At 43.4% G+C, this 18,799-nt stretch overlaps 1 protein-coding gene across 3 annotated transcripts in view; it reads left to right on the forward strand.

Moving 5' to 3' along the window:
* The first annotated feature begins 3,525 nt into the window (after window positions 1-3,525).
* Window positions 3,526-18,799, forward strand: part of kirrel1a (kirre like nephrin family adhesion molecule 1a) — a 93,153-nt gene continuing 77,879 nt past the window's right edge. For 2 of the 3 annotated variants that reach the window (XM_079579592.1, XM_079579591.1), the window contains exon 1: window positions 3,526-3,842. In XM_079579592.1, the coding sequence (XP_079435718.1) occupies window positions 3,794-3,842 (49 nt within the window). In that variant the 5' untranslated portion in view covers window positions 3,526-3,793. The remainder of the gene's footprint in view (window positions 3,843-18,799) is intronic. The other variant, XM_079579590.1, reaches the window with a different exon arrangement.

Genomic DNA, 18,799 nt, shown 5'->3' on the forward strand with positions numbered 1-18,799 from the left:
ACTGTGTAAATAAAGGCCGCGTTTAAAAGGTCACTTAAGGAGGGGCCAGTTGAGGGAGATTCCTGTCCTACTTATTAGGCCTATTTAATTCAGAATACACTTTGTTATTTTCATGTAGGCTTTGTCTTTTGCAGGAAAGCGTTTGTCACAAGAAGGCTACAATCTTCTCTGTTTATGAAGAGTAGCTAGCTAGGCTAACCGAAAAGCCAAACTTATTTAAGGTTAGTGCTAGATCGTATGATCCGGAGGGACAGTCTGCTGTGAAAACGTGAGATATCATGACACAAATTAAGGTTAGGGCCAGGGAAATGGTTAAAGGGGGGGTATTATGCAAAATCGACTTTTTCAAGCTTTACATCATGTTATTAAGTCATTCCCTCATTAAAAACATGCCTGAAGTGTTGCCTTAGCACATTCACGTATTTTCGAGTAATCTGTAAAAACTCCGATGGCAGCCATTTTAGGGATAAAACGCCTGATTCCTTCAGGAAACGCCTCCGACCTCCAGGATACGCCTCCAACCTTTCGTCACCAGCCGAGTAACCAACCACTGCTCCTCAGCAGAACCCCCTCCCCGCAGTGTCTAGCCCTAAGATGTAAACAGAGTCATCATGGAGGATTAGCTTCATGTGTTGTGAACCGGAGCCACAGCAGACTTTTACAAAGACACACATCAGTGTTTCTGTTACCGAAACACCCAGGATTAAAACCGGTGACAAGAACGCTTATTTCAGTGTCTGGTTCTGCGCTGGGCCTTGATGATGCACAGAGCCTCCGGAGAAAGCTAATGCTACGCTAAACCTCGAGTCATCACGTGAAAACGAGAAATATGCACACATAAAGTCAATAAAACCACCACACACATAAAGAACCGTTTAACAATGATCACACACGGAGCCAGGCTTGTTGATTTCGAAGTTTATTGCTCACATTTCATCTACAATGGGTCATAGCCGAGTGGCTTTCTCCCGGAGCTAACAAGCTAGCCGCGACAAGCTAACGGGAAAATTCACTGAATACAAGCAGCATATTATGCATTGAAAACGTCACTAAAACAGGCAACTGCTTGAAGCAGCCTTTATGATGATCACACACGGAGCCTGGCTTGTTGATTTTGTAGTTTATTGCTCACATTTCATCTACAGTGAGTCGTAGCCGAGTGGTTTCTCCCGGAGCTAAGGCACTATTAGCCGCGACAAGCTAACAACCTTCACCTTCACAACATTCATTGAAAACAGGCAGCATATTATGCACAAATAACGTCAATAAAGCAGCAACTACTTGAAGCAGCCTTTACGATGATCACACAATGAGCCTGGCTTTACACATTTGTGGTTTATTGCAGACTTTTCATCAACAATGAGCTGTAGTCGATTATAACAAGCTAACAGGGTAACCTCGAAAAACCATTGTCCACCTGCACAGATAATGTCCGTCTTTGAATCGTATGGGCTCCTGCAGATCCTGGTGTTGTCCATGGGGGTATAGTTAGAGATCCATAGGGCATGGCAGATGCAAAGAGAGAGCCTCCAAACAGCAGTTATTTTTCAGGCAAGAGCCCCTTCCAAGCGTCCGGTGTGGAAGGTTTGTCTCCAAATAATATCCTGTGTGGCCATTGTTCACAAAGTGATAAACAGTAGCTCCTTTCCAACAATAAAAATAAAAATGCACCGATCGTAGTTTCAATACAGTTGAGACAACGAGCGCAGTGTTGTGATGCCACAGACAGCGTGTGGAGGGGGCGTGTCGGAAAGGGTCAGAGGTTCTTAAAGAGACAGGGGCCTATTTCAAGTCATTTGCTACCGCCATTTTGAAAGAGCGATTTTATACAAGGCAGTTATTCTAATTTACTGCATTTACAGACCAACAGAAGGTTTCGTCATCATTGTAGTGTGATATAGACTGGTGCTATGTGGCTGAAAAAAGCATAATACCCCCTCTTTAACCTCTTAACTCCCGCCTGAACCGAGAGGATCTTTTTCCTCACGTCATCAGATTTTTTTTCCAACATTTTTTTGTTGGGTGTTCAACTCATTTTTGTAACTTTTTTGTAATTTTTTTTTATCACATTTTTGTCATTTTTTCGTCCATTTTTTCGTCCATTTTTAATACATTTTTTGTCACTTTTTTGTCACATTTTTGTCATTTTTTTGTCACAAATTGTCACATTTTTGACATTTTTTCGTCAATTTTTAATCATTTTTTTGTCACATTTTTGTTATTTTTTGGTCCATTTTTTATCAATTTTTTGTCCATTTTTTGTGACATTTTTGTGACATTTTTGCCACTTTTCATACATTTTTCGTCACTTTTTTGGTCAACGTTTTCTCACTTTTTTGTCACATTTCCATCATTGTTTTATTGCTATTTTCACACCTTTTTTCCAGAAGCTTTTGGATTGGGGTAAAGCCAAACTGGAGAAAATGTGCTCGGTTCAGGTGGGAGTTAAGGGGTTAACCTTAAGGATTTGGGTTAGAATTAGGATTATTTGTATTTTTAGACAAACCAACTCATAGATCTATACAAACTCTCAGCAGACCGTCCCTCCGGAGCATACGATCTAGCACTAACCCTTATTTAACCTCTTAACCCCCACCTGAACCAAGCACATCATAAAAGCTTCTTGAAAAAAAAGCGTTAAAATAGCGCCAAAAATGAGAAGAAAAGGAAACTGAAAATGCAACATAAAAAGTAACAAAAAAGTGTCTAAATGTGTGGGAAATGTAATAGTAATAAGAAAGCTAAAAAAACAAACAACCAAAGAGCAACAAAAACGAACACTGTGATGTCATCTGAAATCCAGCAACAAATTGAGGCTGTTGTATTTGAACATGGTGTATTAATTGTTTATTACCTATTAATTAAGATGTTTTTTTGTTATTGTTTTTTTAAGTGAAACGGGGGAAAAAAAGCACTTAGGCTAGTTCACTGTCTATTTGGCATGTAGCCGATGAAAAAAAATGAACTCGACGACAAGGCAGCGAGCCAAAAGGAAATAGGCTGCGATGCAAATCTAGTGAACTTGTCTGTAGATTATTTAGTGGGTGATCACATTAGAAACACATTTTCTCCAGTTTGGCTCTACACAATTCTAAAAGGTTCCAAAAAAACCCCTAAAAACAAGTCAAAATAGCAAAGAAAAAAAGATGTAGCCTAGACAAGGACGAATGCGCAAAGAAAACGTAATAAAAGCGTCAAAAACTGACAAAAACTTTACAAAAAATGGACAACATGGCAACAAAATAGATCAGTTTTGTAGGTCTTAGCTTTCAAATCAGGCATTACATTGGCCTGTAGGCTGTAAACTCTCCAGTCAGGAAGCTTATCTAAATATGGGTAAAACTGGAGAAAATGCACTTGGTTAAGGCGGGGGTTAAGAGGTTGAAAATGCCCCTCTCTCCATTGGGTTCAACTTTCAATACGACAATAAGTTCTTTTAAACAACCAAAGTCCACATTATTGTGAAAACGTAACCGGACGTCGCCGTGCGTCACCCGGTCCACCTTTACGCACGAGCATCTCCAGAGAGAGCGTATAGTGTGGAGCGCTCACAGTCGCCGAGCAGCAGAGACGAGCGGGAGGGACAGCGCTGCGAAAGCCCCCCCCCCCCCCTTGGTGAAAATGCTGAAAAGCCTGCTCCAAATGAAGCCTCGCTAGGGCGCAGAACGAGGACGCACGCCTTTAGGAATACCCGGCACACTCTAGTCTTTCGCGCCGTCCTCAAACTGCCCTGGTTTTGATGCTGTCCTCACGGAGATTTGAGCCAATAACGGACTTTTGGGTCGGCTGAACCATGCTCCAACCGCTGCTGCTGCTGCTGACTTTGCTAAGTTTCCAAAGTGGTAAGGCTAAATCCCCGCTCGATGACGTGCTACTATGTGATTTCTCCTGAACCGCATGTGCTCACCTTTTGCAGAGCTTTTTGGTTTGGCGTATGGATGCTGGGGGAGAGCGTTCAGGTGTGTGTGTGTGTGTGTGTGTATGTGTGCGTGCGTAACGGAACCGTGTGCATTGAGGGGGGGACAGAGGTGACTGCTAGAAGAGAAGAAAGGTGTCCCCCCCTCCACCTCCCATTCGTCGTTTTGGCGTTTTTATGTTTATTTGAGTCTCTATCACGCTTAAGCTCGCTGGTCATTTGTTGGGCAAGACGCAGACGACGTGACACGAATGACAGCGATGTGGACCAACCCCTGTATCTCCTTCCATCCTACACGCCGAGGAACTTCAATGTCACCCCAAATGCAGACCCCCCCAAAAAACGCCGCCTTACGTTCTCCTCCTCCTCCTCCTCCTCCTCCTCACTAACCTCACGAAAACAAATTTTAAGCACACCCTCTTTGTCTGTTTCCACAATGAGGCATGTGTGTGTGTGTGGACTGTGCCGATAGCCTAATGCATTTGGTCACCCTCCCCTTTCTCTTTCCCTTTCCCCCCGCCGTACCTGTGGGGTGCCATGGCAGGTAGGCTATTGGCTTAAATGCATCGCCGGCGAGTTGCTAGGAGACAGGAGGCTGAGGGATGAGGGGTGCACGGTTTGTCATTTTCTACCTGTTTTTTCCCGAACGTCGAAAGACGGCGTGTCGGGAAGAAAAAAAACCCCTCAGCGCTTTCATTGTCTAACCTAATAAGGCACCCTCGTCTTGTAGAGGGGAGAGGAGAAGAGGTAGCTCCGAAAACAGACCACTCCATCATAGGTAGGGGGGCGTGTTCAAGGGGAAGGTATGGAGAAAAGGGATGATGTCACCGTTGTCTGCCAGCCTTTTGTATCCCCAATCGGCGGGGTGAGAACGCAACGCCGGACCCCCACCTCCTCAAAAGATGCCCGGTTTATTTCTTTGCTTTCCAGGAACAAAAGTCGCAAGATTAGCCCAAGGTTAATGACTTCATCTACCCTCACCTTCCCGCTCCCCTCCCTCCCTCTGTCCTTTTTCTTTTTTTTTTCTTCTTAAAGTCCCCTTCTGCCTTTCACTTGCTGGAGTAGCTCTTCGCTTATCCACCCTAGAGTGCACATGACTGGCTCGGTAGCACATGTGTATATGCAGATACGCGTGTACAGCCTAACAATCATAATCACGCATGCACGCTCCCAGCCCATTCCGACATGCGCTTAAGCCGCCTCGCGCCCATTGTCTCAATCCGTTGCATTACGCCGTGAATGCAACACCGCCCGAGGCTTTGCTGTGGAGGAGATTAGCAAGTTATGAATGCTTAATGTAAGATTTATAACACGGCGACGCAGACGGCGCGGGGAATTGGCTTTCGGGAACACAAATGGCGAGCCCGCACAGCTGAATTTGGGCGCATCTTTTTCCAAGGCGAAAACCCTTATCTTTTCATTAGTTGGGGAAAACATCATTATACGGTCGGCAATTCGGCACATGTAATTGCCTAGCAGGGTAAATGACGGGATGGTTATTAGCGGGGGGAACGAATTAACACTACGACTGTGTTTCGTTTCAACGGCACAGGCGCGAACCGAGATGAACGGAACCAACCAAAATCACCATGAGAAAACCAGTTCTGGCCGGCACGTTGCCTGAAGCGGGACATACTGTACCAAAAACGTGCGAATCTTTTTGTTTATTGAATAGAGAATCCCCAATCAGACCAAAAGAAGATAGTGTCTTTGTAGCAACTGGTGTTTCTGTTTCACCCACAGTCAGCGTCGTCTTGCTTTCAACGTTGGGATTGTGGTTTGCATTCCGCTGAGCAAAAGCATAATTGTACATGCTTTGTGGCAAAACGTCTGCTTTAAAGTCAAGATGCTCCAGTTGGTTTTGATTTACAGGCACTTAATAATTGATACCTGGCTGTTTCAGTTTTCCATCGCTTGACCAAATCAGAGTTTAGCTAAGATTGCCTTGTGACTCTGAACATTTTTGAAACACCTGTGCACTATGGCAGTTGCAGTTAGATTTGAAATCAACATTCAATTCAGGCCACGGAGCAGAATTATTTTTTTCAAATATCCAAAAGCCTTCACATCTTAGGGAAGACTGAATACAAACGGCTAAAGTTGTAGTAGAATCAGATAGATTTTAGAGTGCATTTAGGTATAAACTACCACGGATCCAAACTACAATATACAAACCATTTAATTTAGGATAGTACTAACTAAATAATTGCAGTTTGATTTAGGGCTGCAACTAACGATTATTCTGTAATCGATTAATCTATCGACTATTTTTTACGATTAATCGATTAGTCGCTTGGCTATGAATGGTGTAGGAAAATGTTATTTTTTCTATTTTTTTATCACATGAAGCTAAAGTGGATCCGCTTGAGGACGTGTTGATGGAGTAAACGTAAAGTAAATGTTTGTTGGAGGCTCTTGGTGCTAATTCTGCTTCTGATCGGATGAGACACAAACAGATGAACATGAAATTTACAATGTACAAAGTGAACTACACACACTTGCTATAAAAACAAAGTAGGTTTTCATCAAAAATACTAAGTTTTCATGTATTTTTTGCTCTATTTGAGTTTGTGTGAACTCGAAAACGATTAATCGATTACTAAAATAGTTGTCGACTATTTCAATAATCGATTAGTCGTCGATTAATCGATTAGTTGTTTCAGCCCTAGTTTGATTGGCTAATGACAAGTTAGCAACCCTTCAAATTGCCATTTCAATGTGATTACTGGCACTTTGCAACCCTTACAACTTACTGTCAGTGTGAACTCCAGCTGACTCAAATAATTCCCCCGAAAGTTTCAGTAACTAGCCCGTGCCGGAACTGAAATGCTTTCCTCGTGAGTAGATTCTAATTGTGCTGTAGTTTACTTTACGGCCCATTTGACTGACGAACGATCTGTTGAATGGCGCACATGCTTGAGCACACGTAAAATTATAAAATGTCCATCGATGCAGAATGAATTAGCAAATCATGGGCGTTTGTTATAATTTTTTGGGGTGGCCCCCATTGCTGATTCCGTGATCGAAATAATGTGTTTATCTTGATTCCTGAAAATTGACTTTTGGGGCGAAGTCGGTGGGCGGTCAGACTCAGCGCCGAGCTCTATTGCAATCCACGAGTATGACATCACCCCAAGTTATTTGGACACCGCATTGAGGCGAGCCCTTTTGGAAATCACGGAGCAAAACTGAGTCGGACGAAGGAAAATAAAACGGCCCTTTTATTTCACTTGCATTCGAACACAAAGCCGATGACTCACAGTTGTTTCGTTTTACAGTAACCGGCCATCATAATATTGCTGGTAACGTTTGTGTGTGGACATATTTTGTAGGTGATTCCATGTGATCTCCCAAACAAGGACATTTTGCCACATCTGTACAGTTGATTTCATAGTCACTCATTTCTGTTCCACATAATCCCCCGAAAACGCAAAGATAATCACCATTCCCTATCGATTACATTACATTACACATGCTTTAACCAACGTGCGTTAATAGGCCCCCTGCCTACGCCGCTATTAATAATAAATAATAGTGCATAATCAAGTAGGTTTAACGCGCTCCTTTAAGTTGATGACGCGAGCCTTGAGGATGGACTTCCGGAGCCGCCGGACAGAGGGGGGGGGTCGAAAGTGCTGAGTGTGGAGGAGGCCGGAGCAGGTGATGCATTTGTCATTGCTCCTGTCCTTTTGTACGAGAGCCCCCCCCCCCACCCACCCTCCACATCACACACAGACACAGATACACGTACACACATACACAATGCACACTACTGTATGTGAGTGTCTTTGTACGGGGTGAGCGTACTGAAAATGTTAATGGGAACTCAATTTAGGCGAATGCGTTCAAATCTTTAAACAAAATGACATTAAGTGATATTTCTGCAATTATAGTAGGTTATTCTAAAGTCGATTCTCTTTCTAACATTGTACTTGATATTGTAATTTTGCAGACCAGTAATTCGCAAACTTTTCACATGTTTGATCTTCCAAGTGCCACCTCCAAACACAGACTAACTTTTTGTTCCAATGGGCCACTTTAGACTAAACCCCCATATACTCGAGGATGTTTAGTGAAGAAAGGTCCAGTGATCCTTCTTTAATGTTTTTTTTTCCATGAGCGTTTGTTATTATTTTTGATTTATTGGTTTGTGCATAGAAAACCCCTGTCCAGATGGGAATCGAACCCGGGACCTTCTTGCTGTGAAGCACAAACGCTCACCACTGCGCCGCCGTGCCGCCATCAATTACATATTCCCTAATTGACAACTGATCTGTAACATAGTTTGCAAGGAAATATATGTCTTTGTTGATCTCACATTGGAGAAAAGAGAACCGTTCACTTTTTTACGCTCACTTTTAAGAAAGTCTCTCGGTATCGGTTAATATCCGATATCAGCAGATACTCAAACCCCCAGTATTGGTATTGTGAGCATCTCTACCCCCAGGCCCTCTGTCCTTACACATATTTGACCTTCCAACAAGACCTAGATAAGCCTAGACCAGAGAAAGTAAGTTGACCTCACTTATATGGATTAGTAAAGCAGATGATCCACCTGAGCACCACCTGAAGAAGCTCAAGCTCCACCAGTGGGACACGTACCACAGTCTGAGAACCACAGGTACCACTTCTTCCCCAAAGAATAGTTTTGTCCCACAGCAATAAGATCCTGAGTTTGAGTCCTTGTGTGGGACTTGCGTGTCCGGAATGACTTTTTGGCTCCGGTTTCCTCCATCAACCCCCGAAACATGCACGTTCAGCCGAATACTCCAGTTTGGTAATCTCAAACAAAGCCCAGACTAGCTCAGGATCTGGAGCGGGGAGGATGAGGGATGGGTCAAATGGCGGAGACAAAGCTTCCTACGGGGACAGCAAAGCGCTCTGTAAACGTATCCCCGATCCTGCCTTTAAGTCGTCGGAGAAAATATTTTCCAATTCCCCCTAAACTCTGACACACAAAGTGGGAGTTTTTTTTTTTTTTTCTTTCTCCTTTCTCCTTCCCCCTTTTCCTCTTTCCTTGGCCGGTCTGGTCTGGGGAGCAATTGCAAGACTATGTATGCAATGTTAATGACTCAAAGTGGGCCGTAATAGTTCAAATAAAAATGAAGAATTAGGAAAGCCCCATAAAGAATCCCGAGTGGTGCTAAAGCACTCTGTTAAAAGGCGCTGATTTACGCCGTCCCATTGCGTTTCTAGTCCGTAATAGCGGCGACATTTTCGTCCAAATACGTCTCAAAGTTATTACTCTTGACAAGTTTTGCTGATTCGAGAAGGGGGGGGGGAGAAAAACATCCAGCTTTGGTGCTCGGGTGCAGTTGAAAAAGTGGTTCGTTGGAGCTAATCTCACGGAGCAAGACCTTGATCTCATTACGCACATGTAGATTTGGAAAAAAAAAACATCTGGTTAGAAAGAGCACAGATGAAGATAAGCGCCATTAAAAATACACTTGGGGAATTAGGAAGATAACTGGATTAGCGGAACTAGCTTGCGCGGTTTCCACTGTCAAGAGAACGGTTATTTATGGCTGATATCGGTTTTAGAGTCAGCAGAAGCAGCCCAGAAGACCGTGACGGAAAGTTGTCCAAGTAACGCCAACCTTTTCAGTGTCATTATTTACCTCATTCAGCTTACAAACGTCCAGATGAATACGTCATTTGAAACAGGGCTGCGCGATGTGAGAAAACGTGGCGGTGTTCGACAACTGAACATCGCGACGAAGACTGAATTTTCTGTTTTTAGGCTGAGTTTGCAAAACAATAGTTGTGCTGATTTGGTTTCCTTGCAAGGGAAATCCAGGCAATAGCTCATAGATGCCGCGTAATACTAAAAATAGCCGAACGTGGAGAGCAAAATCAACGAACCGTGCCAATGAGAATGGAAGGGCTAGCTATAGCAGTTTAGCTCATAATCTTGACTATTTATAGCTGCATTTTAAAACTATTCGGTCCGAGCCGGGGACTTGTCAATCCTTGCAAACAAAACAGCAACCATGAAAAGCAGGATTTCACTTAATCAATTTCATGATTCGGAGCCAGATAATAGACAGACTCGCCGGCCGTTGGTGGCTCTGCATCCTCAAATGTTTGCCGTCGAGCGCAGATACGGGATTGACACACGTCGCAGGGCTTTTAATTCCAGCCTAATGCTATAGCTTCAAAGCGCTCTGATGTCAACACTGGGTCATGGTTGAGCAGAAAATGAACAGATCCTATTTACCGAGAAGCATCTCTAATTGACACGAGCCACATTAGCGCCAGCAGCCAGCCAAGTATGTCAATCTGGGAACGGGGCCCGCGGTAATATTAGTGTCTTTATGTATATATAACCCTGGCTGTTGCGTTGCCCCTCAGTACGGTTCTGTTCACGTTCTTGGCATCTCGGACCCTGCGGTTACTTGTCAAACTTGTGGCATGTTGATTGCTTTGAGTTTACGGGCGTTTCTATAGATAGTTTTCATTGATATCAATCGGGCAGTACATAGTAGCAGGACGAGTAATAGCAGATACGTATTTAGGCACTCCTGAAATACGATATCAGGGTTGCTACAGGTGGCAGCAAGTCAAATGTAATGCTTTTTAATGCCACAAATGCAAAACATCTCGGTGTATGCTGTTGTGTTTTGAGGGATGAGTTTATGAGCAACTTTCGGGGTCACTTTTCAGGGTCAATGTCACCTTAATGCTGACCAAAACTAGCCTGCAAGCTCTCAATCGATTATAACTTTATGGACGGTCTTTTTTCATGAAGCACGGCATATTCAATGCATTATTCAACATTACAGCATTAATCCTTTCGCTGCTAATAAAAAAAGGGTACAAGGCCTTTCATCTTTAGAGGGAAAGCAGAACATAGATCAGCATAACGCTACTTTGTTTTGTTCCGAGCACATGGTCCGCTGTTTTTACTCTAAGCCTAAGTATCTGTTTTTGTTTCAACACGTCAGCTCACTCATCATATTTCCTGGTCAGCCTTCTTTTGGACAGAGGTGAGTAGGGTAGGAAAATATTTTTATAGAGTAGTGGAAATAAAATGTTTAGAGGTGACCCAAATAATCATCCAAGTTCAAGTAAAAAAGTACTGAAAAATACTACTTGATTACCACGAGTACTGAGTCACTGTACTAATGTTAAAAAAAATCCTTTGTAATTAAAGAAATACATTTAAAGATATCTCGGGGTCTTGTTCACAAGTGAGGGACGGATGGAGCGTGAGATCGACAGACGGATCGGTGCGGCGTCAGCAGTGATGCGGTCGCTGTATCGGTCTGTCGTGGTGAAGAGGGAGCTGAGTCGGGGCAAAGCTCTCGATTTACCGATCGATCTACGTTCCCGCCCTCACCTATGGTCATGAGATTTGAGTAATGACCGAAAGGACAAGATCGCGGATACAAGCGGCCGAAATGAGCTTTCGAAATGAGCTTTCTTCGCAGGGTGGCTGGGCGCACCTTTCGAGATCGGGTGAGGAGTTACCCGGGAGCTCGGAGTAGAGTCACTGCTCCTTCATGTCTAAAGGAGCCAGCTGAGGTGGCTAGGGCATCTGTTTCGGATGCCTCCTGGCCTACATGTTGAGTTAGTCCTGAGCCGCTGCGACTGAGCGCGCCGCCATTGTAGGTCAACATGACCAGCATGTTTTTGGAGGTCAGGGAAACCAGAGTTCTGCCTTCAGTCCTCCTCTGAACCGGTGCACCGCCTCCTGGGCTTAATCTGTGTTTCAGAGCGTGGTGTCCCATCACACTGGTCAGCTCCTTCTTCTTTGTCCTGCGCAGCTCGCTCCACTCCCGGCCTCCTCTCGCTTCTTCTCAACTTTATCTATTTTGTCCTCCTCCTTCTCCCCTGGCTCGGACGCCATTCTCACCTGAGAAACTCCGCCTTACAGTTGTGCCAGGTCTCAGTGAATGTAAAAACACCACACTCTTTCACCATCTTCTGGGAGAGAGTGTAGCAGACGAATGTTATCCATCTTATTCTCTATATAGACAGAACGGTAGAAATGAAAAGTACTATTTTATGGTAAAACCACCTGTATGGTTACTTCAGAAAGCCACTAAAGTACATCCCCGAGTAGATATAACTGGGCACTTCCCGCCTCTGCTTTTTGACAAGAATACGTAGAAAACAAAGCCCATTCTTTTGTTGTAAACAGTGCTTCAAGCAGTGCAGGAACATTGACCTGCTAGCCCTGCTACGAACACGGCGCTTGTCAGTGTTTTTCGACCTTCACGAATGTGCATCAAACATCTACAGGTGTTATTTTTGTTAAGTTTGGAGGAGCCTGCTCGTGGGTTAGCGTAGCATGTCGCTCCAGAATCTGACCCAATGTTTCCCGTTGGTGTAAATATCCATATTTACTTGCTTTGGAGGCGCTAACTTTGTAAGTCTCTAAGATCGTTTGTGGCCCATGAATTAATGATGCCACAGCACGTTTGATTCTCCAACTTCTGAAACCTTCTCAGGGAATTATTTAGTCCGATAATTTGCTATCAAGCTCGCGTTTACTTCAAGGCCAGGGTTTAAGCCCGGCTCTCGCGCTGATCGCGTCTGACAGACCAAGTTAAAGAAAGCAAAGAGCTGCGAAATAACACAGCGCCTTAAAGCCCTGTTTTTCTTTTTTTTTCATGCACAGTCCCCCGAGCCAGAAAGGAACACTTCATCACATCTGACTGCATCTATTGGCCTTGTTTCTCCCCCCCCCCCCTCTTAAAAAAACCCTCCACTGCTACATTCTACAGCGAGGACCAATTTAAAGGGTAGAGGGGGGTGGGTGGGTGGGGAACGCTTGGTCCAAAAGCTGAAGTTAGGAAGGGAAGGGGGTGAAAGAGTCTCTTGCGGGCAGGTGGGCGGGCGATCAAGAGCGATTAGACTTTTTCTTGTTTGTTTTAGGTGAAAGAAAGGAGGGGTGTTGTGGCGTTCGGGAGACGTGTGTGCGGAGGGGGGAAAGAAAAGAAGCCAAAGAATCAAGGAAGAGAGGGATGAGGACAGAGGAGGGAGGGAGGGAGGAGTGTACGAGGGGCCAGCGGCGGAGCAAAAAAAAAAAAAAAAAAGGGACCATTACTCAGGCCTGACTGCTCCCTCAGCGGGGACAGTGAGGCCGCTCATTCAGACAGAATATGGCAGAAATCCGGTTCAAAGGCTACATTTAGAAGCCCGGGATTGGGGCGCGGGGGCCGTGCCAAATCGCTGCATTAATGAGCGCGGCGGATTTTTACTTAACTCGTAGAGGTTTCGCATGCGCCGCTCGGTGTGCCAGGGCGAGCGACCAAGGCGAGGTTTTAACTACTGTCCCCCCGTCCCGTCCCACTTAACCTCTTAACTCCCACCTGAACACGTTTTCTCCTGTTCCCCAAATCCTCCAAATCGAAAAGCTTCTTCAAAATGGCCACCAAAAACGAGAAGAAAGTGAGGATGTAAATTGACAAAAATGGTGAAAAATCCAGCAAAAAAGTGACAAAAATGCATCAAAAAAGTAACAAAAAAGTGAGAAAAGTGCCATTAAAAAAATGACAAAAATCCAGCAAAAAAGGTGACAAAAGTCCAGCCAAAACATGACAAAAATTCAGCAAAAAAATGACAAAAATCCAGCAAAAAAAAGTGCCAAAAGAGCAGCAAAAAATGTGCATAAAAAGTGACAATAATCCCAGTAAAAAAAAAGACCAAAATCCAGCAAAAAAAGTGACAAAAATGCATTAAAAAAAGTGACAAAAAAGTAACAAAAGTGCCATTAAAAAAATGACAAAAATCCAGCAAAAAAGGTGACAAAATCCCCCCCAAAAAGAGAAAAATTCGGCAAAAAAAGTGACAAAAATCCAGCAAAAAAAAATGGCAAAAATCCAGCAAAAAAAGTGACAAAAGAGCAGCAAATAAAGTGACAAAAAAAGTGACAATAATCCAGCAAAAAATGTGACAAAAATGCATTAAAAAAGTAACAAAAAGTAACAAAAGTGCCATTAAAAAAATGACAAAAATCCAGTGAAAAAAAAGGTGACAAAAATCCAGCCAAAACATGACAAAAATTCAGCAAAAAAAATGATAAAAATCCAGCAAAAAAAATGGCAAAAATCCAGCAAAAAAGTGACAAAAGAGCAGCAAAAAATGGGACAAAAAAGTGACAATAATCCAGCAAAAAAGTGACCAAAATGCATCAAAAAATGTGACCAAATGCATTAAAAAAGGAGCAAAAAAGTAACAAAAGTGCCATTAAAAAGTGACAAAAACACATAAGGGAAATAAAAAGTGACGACAATGGCAAAGAGCAGAGAATGCATTTGGTTTTGGCGGGTGGTAAGAGGTTAAAGCGACACTGCGGAACATTCCAGGTCATGTGTAGCTACGTCCGCAAGGTCAGCTGAGCCGCCGTAAAGCTCTGATAACTAAGCAAACATGCCAGCAAAATAAATCACTTGGAAGAGGACCACATCATTCTAACTTTTATGTTCACGTTGTTTTGAATCGAAACGTTGCACCTGAGAACAAAGCGACAAAACAAGTTGGAGACTCAGTTTTTGTCAACCGGCCACTAGAATTGTCACATATATTTATTGCGTCCAACAGATCCACAAAACATCTGCCACCGTTGGCACTCTATCGGGCTACTCTTCAGTCCCCCCTGGCTTTAATCATGCTGCGGGGGCCACAGCACACTCACTCCATTGTACGCATTTTGGAAACAACACAAAGCCGCTTGCAGGAAAGGCACCAAAGAGTTCACAAACGGACCTAATGATACCAACATCGACTTTGGCCTGGCATCTGTCGAGCATTGCCCAACGTTTGCTCCTCAGTTTCCTCGGTTCGAAGCATTTCCAGCCCAGAGTCTCGCGCACCTTTCCTCTTCTGAAGCTTCCTGTTCCTAACAACCCCCTTTCCCCCCCCCCCCCCCGTGACACGTCGGAATTCAGTGTCTAACTAATGCCGCATCCATGTGGGCTTCAGATGGTCCGCGCCAGAGTCCTTTTTCCCCCGGCTAAGTGGGCCTTTCATCACGGAGAGTCACAATTCTAGCAAAGTTTAAAAGGTCGATGAACAACCGAACCATTCCTGAGTTCGGAATATGGGGTCAGTCTGTAAAACTACCTCCCCTGGAATCATTCGCCCCCCACCCCGCATGCTTCGCTTCACCCTTGGAGAACGATTGCAAAACATGCTGAGGCTACTTTATGATTTAATATTTTGGCAGACCATCCTCTCTTCGTTACTTTTGCCTCCTTGTTTGTGCAAGTTCGCAGTCGGTAGTACATGTGGAGCATTATTTGTACTTTTTAGGCTACTGGCTATCAGCCCCAAAGCAGTTGATTTGTTTGAGTAGTTTATTTATGCAGTAATGTATGTGCTCGTTTGGTTCAGGGTCGACGCGTATTAAGGAACATTTCCATAAATACGCCAGAATTAGCCTGGAGTCTTTTTTCTCCCATCCGTAGTCCGACCGTAGTGGGTGCTTACAGATCCTTACTGATATCATTTCTCCCTCATTATCCTTTTGTGATACAGCCCTGCACCGGATTGACAAAAAAAATCGATGGTAATTCCATAATTGATTTGACTAATCAGTGACACGTATCGACTTATCAGATGCCCCGCCTGAGAACAACTCATATCGACAACTCGATCTCTAGTTACGTCATACCCAAGGTTTTCTAAAAGCACAGGGTTCTTTTCAGCTCAATCCCTCTCCCCGAGAAGCTTTCAGGTTTACTAGAGTTCCCCTGGTCCAATTCCCCATCCATTTTGTACTTTCCGGAATCCATTCTTTCTTTGCTTAAGGGTTCTTTTTTTTGTTTTTTTTTTGACTTCCTTTGCATTGTTCATCACTATTCTCTTCTCCTCTCCAAACCTTTCTGTCCCCTTCGTCTGCCATTCCTATACCTCCTTCCAGCCCCCCCCCCCCCACCACCACCACCACCACCACCACCTACCCTTACTCTTTCCATCCTACCCCCCCCCTTCTTTTGATTTCTCCCCTCTCTCCTTTTTTTCTAATAAGTTCCAGATGTGCTGCCTGCATTCCTCTGGTCGGCGGAGAGCGAAACACAAGAGCAAGAGCTAGAGTGAGGGGGTTAGCGGTATGAAGGGAGGGGGGGGGGGGGGGGGGGGGGGGGGGTCGGGGAATGGAAGGGGAGGAGGAGAAGGGGGGAGGAGGGGGGTTGTCCGGCTGGAAGCAGAAAACACATGAATTAAAAGATGAGGAAGAGAAGCCACACTGTAACACACATAAAAGCCGAAAGAATGCGAGCCGACCCGAAGAGCAAAGGGGGGCGAGAAAGATGTTGATGTTCGAAACTTTTGGGACATTTTTTTTTTTTCTTTCTTTTCGCCCCGCCCCCCCCTCTCCGTGGAATGTGGTCCGCCCGCCGCTGCTGCTGCTGCTGCTGCTGATGATGTCACTGCGTCTTCATTTCTCTCCTCTGACTTTCTTGATCTCCATTTTTTCTACAGAAGTGTTGGCCGCATGTGCCGGGCGTACCGCGGCGGGGGGGGAGGCTGCGACCGTGCGATCTTTTGCGAGTTCTGCCTTCGCGCTTTGTCCAGTTAGTCCGTTGTGGCGTGAGGACTGTGTTTACCCTTGCATTTTTCATCATCGAGGAGGGCCGTTTTTGCGAGATGATTTCGCTTCACGATGGATTTGACCCAAGTTTAGTCCTGATTTGAAAGCCCTGTGGTGGATTTTTGTCCGTGTTGCTTTGGGATTACTCCAGATTCAGCTCTTTTGCATTTAAAATTAGCTTGCTATTCAACTAGTAAGACTGCACCAGATAATAGCGAACTGTAAGCTGTTGACCTTGCAGACTTTTGAGTTTGATTAGAGCACGACTTCTCTCAGGGCAGTTTGGTCTTGGTCTAGAGGGGCGCTTTATTGCTGAACTGTGGGTTTTAAACTTTCCATCCCAAGTAACAGACGAAAAAAGAAATGACTTTGTCCCCTGAGTAGCATCAGATCATAACCCAAGTCGAATCTTGGTTTGATCAACTGAATAAAGTAGTTCTAAACAAGGGCAAACCAAAAATGGACCAAAAACGTGAATCAAATGATCTTGCAAGCAAGCCTTTTACCCTTCAGTGTACTGCACATAGTAAACAATAACTTTCAACGTGCAAACAGAGCCATTAGAAGTGCCACACTCTTCAGTCTTCTATATATACCTGTAGAACGAGCTTTAAAACTAGGCTTTTTCCCCCAAAAATTTAGCGAGACTTAAGTGACTTTATCCCCCATGTGTTTATTTACATTTGTCCCATATTAATCAAGGACCATGTTCACAAGTACTATGTCGATTAACCACGTCTTTCAAAATATAAGACTTGTGTAAAACAATGTGAAACTCTCCCAGTTCCTCAGTTATTTGTCAAGCAGCCGGTCCTAACAATAACTAAGTGCTTCCTGTTTGCTTTACACAATAAAAGTCTCTGCCCGTAACAAGAGTCGTTTTTGTGAAAGGGTCAGAGCATCATGGGGGGATACCGTATAGTCAGTGTACAACATAAGTATGTTATTTCACGTCATAAGTGTGTCATTTAAATGTATCATTTAGGGGGGAAAAAAACGTGATCAGATTTCAATCATGACTTTTGGAATTAAAAAGTTATGATTCGTTTTTTTTTGCCATATCAAACACACCCGACTTGGGGAGACGTGGAGGAATTATCAAAACTGTACTTTTTGATCAACACGTTAAAGCAGTACTAAGTAATAGGGCTGCTCGATTATTGAAAAAATAATAATCACGATTATTTTTGTCATAATTGAAATCACGATTATTCAAACGATTATTTGTTGCCTTTAAAAAAATCCATCGAAAAAGTGACAAAAATCCATCAAAAAAGTGACAAAAATCCATCGAAAAAGTGACAAAAATCCATCAAAAAAATGACAAAAATCCAGCAGAAAAAGAACAAAAATCCATTAAAAAAATGACAAAAATCCATCAAAAAAGTGACAAAAATCCATCAAAAAAGGGACAAAAATCCATCAAAAAAGTGACAAAAATCCATCAAAAAAGTGACAAAAATCCATCAAAAAAGTGACAAAAATCCATCAAAAAAGTGACAAAAATCCATCAAAAAAGGGACAAAAATCCATCAAAAAAGTGACAAAAATCCATCAAAAAAGTGACAAAAATCCATCAAAAAAAAGACAAAAATCCAAAAATTAAAAATTAGAAAAAAAAATGTGAAAAAAAAAAAAAAAAATTGAAAAAAAAAATTATAATCGATTTTTTGCGATTATGCTAATTTTGTAATCGTTTACTGTTGTAATCGAAATCGTAATCGAATTTCGATTAATTGCACAGCCCTACTAAGTAACGTGTTTACCTTAATAAATCCTTTCCGTAGTCCCTGTGGGGGTAATACAAGTGTTTATGGGATGATTGGAGGGTCTTTCATCTACTCTGGTGTCTCTGACCAGAAAACCATGTTTGCAACTTGACTGCCCCCGGTGCGGAGAAAGCAATACACACTAATGAAATCACGAAGAAGAAACTAACATGCTAACGGGCAAAGCTAACTGCGGGCTAACGTCACTTTAAACAGTATTTACAGCAAAGTTTGAGTGAAAAAAAATACTTCCATTGTATAATTGGATGCACAGTAACCCTCTCTCCCTTCGCCTTTCCTGTCAGCGGAGTATTTACTCTCCAAGACAATTAATAAGTTAAAAAATCGTAACTTTCTACTACACCTGCAGTTGCGCTTATGGCCTCTAGGGGGAAGAGTTACTTAGTACTGCTTTAACCTTAAAGCGAGAAATTTAGAACACACAATTTTAGCATTTTCCCGATTGGTTTCCTATTTTTCTCGTCTTGAATTTCAACCAAGCTTCGGCCTGATTTAGACCGAAGCTTCTCGAAGGACCGACCGTCGTCTGTTGCGCTCTTCTTCCAAGAATAAAAA

This window comes from Gobius niger (assembly GCF_951799975.1).
Source record: "Gobius niger genome assembly, chromosome: 21".
NCBI classification, from domain to species: Eukaryota; Metazoa; Chordata; class Actinopteri; order Gobiiformes; family Gobiidae; genus Gobius; species Gobius niger.